Source organism: Montipora foliosa, unplaced genomic scaffold (assembly GCF_036669935.1).
Source record: "Montipora foliosa isolate CH-2021 unplaced genomic scaffold, ASM3666993v2 scaffold_392, whole genome shotgun sequence".
Classification (NCBI taxonomy): Eukaryota; Metazoa; Cnidaria; class Anthozoa; order Scleractinia; family Acroporidae; genus Montipora; species Montipora foliosa.
In genome coordinates, this window is record NW_027179692.1 from 175001 (window position 1) to 182500 (window position 7500).

General features: G+C 39.7%; 1 protein-coding gene across 1 annotated transcript in view; it reads left to right on the top strand.

The window, feature by feature from the left end:
- LOC137987853 (adhesion G-protein coupled receptor D1-like) overlaps positions 1 to 7500 on the top strand; it is a 36588-nt gene that overhangs the window by 19064 nt on the left and 10024 nt on the right. The window contains exons 3-7 of the mRNA XM_068833934.1: positions 681 to 769; positions 1500 to 1592; positions 3772 to 3952; positions 4123 to 4236; positions 5978 to 6053. Of these exons, the coding sequence (XP_068690035.1) occupies positions 681 to 769; positions 1500 to 1592; positions 3772 to 3952; positions 4123 to 4236; positions 5978 to 6053 (553 nt within the window). The remainder of the gene's footprint in view (positions 1 to 680; positions 770 to 1499; positions 1593 to 3771; positions 3953 to 4122; positions 4237 to 5977; positions 6054 to 7500) is intronic.

Consider the following 7500-nt stretch of genomic DNA (forward strand, 5'->3'; position numbering starts at 1 on the left):
CTGCGAATATGTAATTCAAGTGAAGCCATAATCCTTGCAGTTATGAACGCAATTTGAGCAGTTGCATAGAGAAGCCTGAAAAATTCAGGACTTGACGGGGTTTGAACCCCTGACTTCGAGATGCCGTTGAAGACGGTCCAGGGATAACGCAGTGGTGAGAACACTCGCCTCCCACCAATGTGGTCCGGGTTCAATTCCGGACTCGGCGTCATATGTGGGTTGAGTTTGTTCGTTCTCTTCTCTTTACGCAGTGTGAAACGAATGACGAGGCTTATGCGGTTTTGAACGCAGACTGTAATAATGTGATCTGCAATCCACCTGCAAATTACAATTCACTTCGTCACTCTATAAATATAGCATGATTTTTTTTTTTTTTTTTTTTTGTCGTGGCATCGTCAAGAAGGGTCATACACAATTAAAATCTGTTGGAATAAAGACTGCAAATACTGCTGAATGTATATTGTCAATTTTCAATCAAGGTAGACCAATTGGTCGATTTTTCTACTGTTTTATTGTTGTTGCTATTTCAAAATAGCAACAACAACAGTCTTTTTTATATTTTTGTGACAGTATACATTTTAATAGTACACTTTTTACAAAAATAGGCCTGGCGCTACACTTTTTCTAGCTTAGTGCTAACGAGTAGTAAATTCATACTTCATACCTTTCTTATGCTTAAGATATTCCCGACAAGTATTGCGCAAAAGCAGGAGATTCAAGGTATCCCGATTACATTGTAGACTGCAACGAGTTTCCTGACTCGGTCAAGGTAGGAGTTAATAAAGCTTATGAATCAGACATAGCCTGATGTTGGTCTGGATTGGAAAATTGTGAACGTAGCTTTAAAGGTTTCAATTCAAAGATTCGATGTTTTGACACTCCTGTCTAGTGTCATCATCAGGGTTGTGATGTAAAGCTCTCGCAAAAGCTCTTCTCTTACATGCTCACAAACCATGTTTGCTAAACAAGAAAAAGGGTGCATTAATAGTAATAAATTACCGGTAAGGTCTTCTTTTTTTAATAATATGCAAATACAAGGCACAAGACAGCAGTGTCAAAACTTCTTAAGCGTACAATAAGGAAAGTGCATGACCAAAAATACCTTTGCAGATATGTCGTTTATCTTGATGAAAAATGCTTTGCTGATTATACTCGGAATGCTTAATTTTGTAAGTTCGAGTCCAAGTCTGTTTCTTTGGGGTCAAGACTTTATCTCCATATGCGCAAGATTTCGTTTTTCGTTAGTTTATTAATTTTAGTCCTTTTGAATCATTGACACTTGCCTCTCTGTTGAGGGCTCAGGTATTCCAATTGCGAGTCGGTAGTGACTTTTGACTAAACCCGTATTAGGCCGAAGTAAAGGCCTGAGTATAAGTACCCTAATTTTATTGTTTTTGTTTTAAATATTCTTTCGCTTTTTCATGTATGATTGTGCTAATGCAAGCCGTTGCAGCATTTCCTTGAAATTTTGTTATTGAATTTGTTGTTCTTTTGTTCAGGTTGACAAGGCAATAGCCATATTAAAAGAGTTGCAAGCTCTTGTTGAGAACAAAATGAATCCTACAACTGATTTCCTGCTTCAGATAATGGAGGTAAACGAAGTTCATGTTGTCACTGAAGGATTTTGATTTCCACTTCACAGATGTTTCTAACTTATTTTGAGTCAAAGAGCAATTGCTTCAGAACATTGATATTTTTGTAATTAAAATGAGCTACAACCAGTTGCATGTGGTACTATGATCAAAAAGTTACCTTATCTTTTCTTTTTATATTTCGAAAGTATGTATTATAAGTACCTACCATGACAAATTTTAAGCCATGACTCTGACGAGAAGTCCGACTTTTTGAACTACAAATTCTCGATATGATTGCCCACCATAACTCAATTCAAAAATGGCCGAGTTCAAAAGAGAGAATTGGGTCGAGAAGAATGTGACGTCATCCAATCAAGTATACCGAAGAGGAGTGCGAGGTTCATGTTTTATCCTTCGTGGTGTGTTTTTGTCTACGCTTGCCTTGGAAAAGATTATGCCGTTTAGTCGTTGCGTTGTGCAGGCCGGGTTGCAGCAATCCTTCCAAGCCTAAAACGGGAATTTCGCTACACAATTTCCCTGTTAACCCAAGTTTTCTAAGAGCTCAATGGAAGAGATTTGTCTCCGCTCACCGGGCAAACTTCAATCACCCAGGCCGTTTTGACATTTGCTCGGAACACTTCACGGAGGATTGTTTCTCTGGAACGATTCATGTCGGAGGTGCCATGAAACGCCTCCAGCCATCTTTACTTCCGACAATATGGAGGAAGAAGGATAAGGGCCGATTTACACGGTACGATTTTTGTCCCATGCGACTTACGACATGCCCACGACATGATTTACGATTGTTGTGTACGTCAGAAAAAATGTCGTAGCCTTTTAAAACACGTTTTAAAACGCTGCAACAATCGTAAGTCATGTCGTAGGCCTGTCGTGAGCTTGTCGCATGCTTGCGACAAAAATCGGCCCTAAAGAGCCGTCTACTTCAAGCCGTGACCGTCGAATTGTGAGGGCTTTCCACATGTTATTTCGCCGGTATTTACCTGTTCGTAGTTTCCAAGCATCATCTTTAAGTACTTTATAAGACTTATTGGTTAAGTAAACTATCATTTAAATTTCCTTAGTCTACGTTTTTTCTCTGCTTCAAAACTCAAGTGTGACGCTTTAAAATCCTGAATGCCAGGCTCGTTTGAAGTGGTTCGTGTTTTATGCGGTCCTTCACGTGCAGCGCATCATGTAGTTTAGTTTTAGTTCTATTAGTTCCTTAAAGGAAACTCGTAATGGCTATAAAATAGTTGTTAAAATTGTCGTTCTAGTTCTTGTTGTTGCTTTATTGTCGTATCGTACTCGTCGGCCTCTTCCTCCGTAGCCAGAGCCTGTAGTTTTTCTTCGTAAGGAAGAAAATCAACAGCTTGCTGTACTGTGTGTTCTTCCGTTTCAAAGTCGTTGTCTAACTCGCTTTCCGACGAAGAAAAAGGAGAATTCGAAGGAGACAAATTCATCGCCATATTGAAAGTTTGATATGGTGTTGCTGTATTGTCTTTATTGGATGACGTCACAAGAAGACCGCTGATACAAATAATAGCAGACCTACCAGTTGGCGATTTGAGTAATGGCGGACAGGTTTTTGACAAGTTTACACGGTCTATTTCGTCACGAGAATAGTGTATCCTGATCCAAATTTACAATTTTATCATTTTTTGGTCATAAACATAGTAGTTCAGTTAAAAAAACCCTGAAATAAATCTCAAATTTTCGTCATAGTACCACTTTAAGACATCTTGTGCAAAAATGCGTTTACCGACTTCATAGGATGGCTTAGGAGAAATTTATTGCAAAAAATCAATAGCCCCACCCGCCCTCCTTCCTGATTCATTGTTGTACATGATAGTTGATACTGCTCAGCTAGCAGCATTGCAAAGAAAAGGTGGGGATAAATTTTGTTGGATCGTATAATGAACATTTTCCTCTTCCCATGGCAAGATGTATCAAGTGCGTTTGTAACTCGTCGTAGTTTGAAGAGCATGACAATGAACAACTCGGCTTGTAAACGCAAATGGATAAATAGATAGATAGATAAATAAATAAATAAATAAATAAGTAAATTTCTTTCGAGGAGTCCCTTGCTAAACACCTAATGCAAAGGAAATCCCACAAATTGCTCTTTTGAAAATCTTAATGAAAAGCATACCGCTTGAATGCATATGTCACCTCTGTTTATCAGTGATTTTTATTGTAGACAGCTGCAAAGAGGACCAGTGCGCTGCTGGAAAGTTTGAATGATTCCTTTGTGGAGGAAAATGTGAATCGATCAAATCGAGGTTTTGAAATTGCAAGAGAAGTGGAAAAACTAGGTGAAAGTATAGCCTCGCGGATCCCCAACTCCTTTGAAACAATAGCAGTGAATTACTCAAGTATATGTAAGTATATGATGCTCATGGATAAATAAATGAATCAATTAAAAATGTAGCGAAGAGTCAAAGACATCTTTCTGCTCCGAGGTCCTCAATGTTTGCTACCTGTGCGGAAATACCACACCGTTAAACTATGAGAATTCTTTATGAGTGGTCGGTGTTTTTGTGGTTTTCAGATATGGAAGCAAGCAAAAGAGAAGATAGATTTGTCTTTGTTGCAAAGTCATCCAAGACAAGGGAAAGTGGATTACAAGACAGCATAACAATAACTCTTGGAAATACTTCAGCAAGTAAAAAATAACACTTAACAAAAAATTATCATATGGCCCGCGCTGCACCGAGCGTGTTTTCATCTCTCCGTATTAGGACCGTCCGCATTCGCGTGAGCAGTGCTAATGCGGAAAATGCCGTACGGCCCTGGTAGGAACACGTACTTCTCCGTGTGCGATGAAAGGAGTTCATCGCTTTTAAATATCCAAGGTATTTACAGCCAGAAAAGCCTTGAAATGCAAACATCATGAACTCGGGCCAAATATTTTCCCGTCCGGCCTTCCCACTCAGTTAATAAGTACATATCTAACTTATGACAGGAGCACATACGCAGCTTTACGAGTTATTACATAAAATTTGACTTGCACGAGTGACCATTCTCAGTCCAATGGGCAATAATGTCTCATTCAAGACTTGTGATTAGCTGGAAAGGTGTGGTTTCGCCGGAAAATCAATCTAAAAGTAACTCATCTCGGTCTGTAAAAACGCCGTTCCACAAATAGAATAAAACTGTGCGCTCCTAGTTATGGTCTCCTGCTTGTGATAATGTCACTGAACGTGTTTGACACCTTTAAAATTTTGACGGTCAATTTCGAATCCTGAAATGTCATGTTATCGTCCTGTAGCAAAGAATGCCCACAGCTTGATTCTACTGAGGCCAAAGGGAATTCTTCATCGGCCTACAACCAAAAAAGAAAATAAAAAAGGTTATATGGATCGAGAGGAGCGAACCACATCCCTAGTCCCTAACCTTAACCCCAAACTTCTAAGTAACTGGCCTCGCGATCGGTTGTTCAAAAGGTGGATAACGCTATCCACCAGATAAATCACTATCCAGCGGATAAACACTAGCAAAACCAATTGAGTTATCCAGTGGATAGCGCTATCCACCGTTCGAACAACTGGGGCCTGCATGATCGTCATGACATTAGAGAGCGAAAATATCCCGAAGGAGAAGAAAATGGAAACCACTCAGAAAAACAACCGAGATGTGAATACACCATAGTCAATGTGACTACGAGGACTTCACTTGGATGAAGACACGGGTTGTTATATATCAAAATCTTTGTGCTTCGATTGCCGCAATGAAAGACTCCCTGAAAACCTGCAAGTTCAAACCACAAATTCAAGAGAAACACGACTTCACGAAGTTTGTTTTACGCGGAAAGAAAAATCGCTCCTATCATTCCCTTATTGCCTACACGGCTTTTTTCAGGAGCAGCTTCGAGAAGCCAACAAACCACTCTGCGGCCAGCGTGGAGCTCAGAGACTAGAACTACGGCTGGATGTATGATATGTTTCTTCTAGAAGCAGTCTTTTTTGAGAACCTGACCTCCAAGATTTTAGTCTGCCTCCCCAAACCCAAGCAATCCTCAACGGATAAATTTCGAAGGAAAAATTCAGGTGGCTCCATCGAAATTCAAACACGGCCGGGAGGTCATGGGTTTGAATCCCGCTGGAGCCACCTGAAGCTTTTAGGTTTCTAATCAAGTCCGTTTTGGAGACAATTGCTAAAATTGTCCAGACCGACATTAACGACTGCCGTCCAAAGGAAAGAGGGGGGGAGGGGTGGGGGGTGGTACCAGCACACCATTCACAACATGCCTAACACTAGATGTTTGATATTTGCGGGAAAATTGAACTCTTAGTAAATGTATAACACCCGTTCAATGGATAATAAAAGGACATTAATCTATTTGATGCTAGCCAAGTAACTTTTAACACAGGCAATAACACAACTTTTGTCTTTCTCTACTGAAGAAATGGCATACTTCTTCTCGGCGTTTTACAAGAATCTGGAAAAAGCAATTCAACACAACATCAGTCATGTCCATGGGTAGGAACCTTTTAACCACCATTTTTTTTTCTACAAATCTGTTGTAAGTTGCACTGCGTATGTTAGCTTCATGGGAAAATTTATCGGGGACCTGCAAAACCTTGCCTTTGGGCAATATCGCCAGTAAAACAGGAATACCGGACATAATATTAAGCAGGAAGAGTTCTTGTTCTTTGACGTGGCTCCTGTTCTTCGCACACCATTTCGATCAAACCGTTTTTGATTACGAAAAGGTCGTTACAGGTCTCAACTTATGCTACAGCCACATGGAATGTTTCGGATTATCGCCGAATATCACATGTTAAACAAGCGTTCTCATCTGAAAGAAGAAGTACGAATTCTGGATTCTGGCCGTGCGAAAAATCTCCTCGACGCTTTTTGTTTGCACAGAATCACTTGTCGCGTTATAGGTTAAGCCAAGAGAAAATGAGGGGACAGAGAGGGAGGCTCCCGGTCCAGCCCTTGGGATATGTCATGTCCACGAAAGTTATTTTTAGACGAGAAGTCTTTGTTCTAGCGGAGGTCTGTCTACCGAGACGTCCGCATGCATTTTGAAAAGACATGATGAATATTTATTCATCAGCCTTCCACGTGCTCCGCCATTTTCTCTTTTCACTAAGAACCTGAGAGCGAGACAAGACTACATGCGGACGTCTCGGAAGACAGACTTCCGACTTCCACTCGTCTAAAAATAACTTTCGTGGACATGACATATCCCGGCCAACGCCCTGAGACTCCCTCTCTGTCATCTCATTTTCTCTTGGTTAAGCTAAATAATTTTTGTGTACATCGATTTTCAGTGCCGGTTTTTTGTTGCTAGCTGTCCAGAGGTACCAGGTATGCTCATTTGAAAGTCTGCTTCTCAATCTGTTGATACTTCAGTAAATTGCAAAATTAAAACAAACAGTGGCCACCTTTCGCCAGAGTTACCCCTTCCAAAAATACGATGAACCCTCGGAGACTACTGAGAAACACTTTAATGACCTAGGTTGCACAGCTAGCTACCAAAACCAAGGACGTGTGACATCAACGGTTGTATAATAAGACACCGCAGAACGAATTCATTTACAGCAGTGTTACTAAGGGCAGTACTGTATAGTAACTTAAGAGTAACTTTTTAATTAATTTATTTATTTATTTAATTTTGTTATTCGTTTTCATTTATTTTTTGTAGCATATTTTAATTGTCAGTATCTATGGAATTATTATTTATGAAATGCTTTTCATCAAAGACCTTAAGCTTCATTTAGAGTGACTCTATTAGTGCTATGCTCTTTGTTTAATTTGTGGTAAATTTGTATACCTTACTAACACTTTTGATGAACTATTGTGTTTGTTTTGTAGTCACAGAATTTTATTGCTTAGTTTCTTAATTTCATAATGACGTCCGAAAACGTCGAAACGTCATCCGTTTCAGTTTTGTTTTCCTTAAAACTGTAACTTTTTT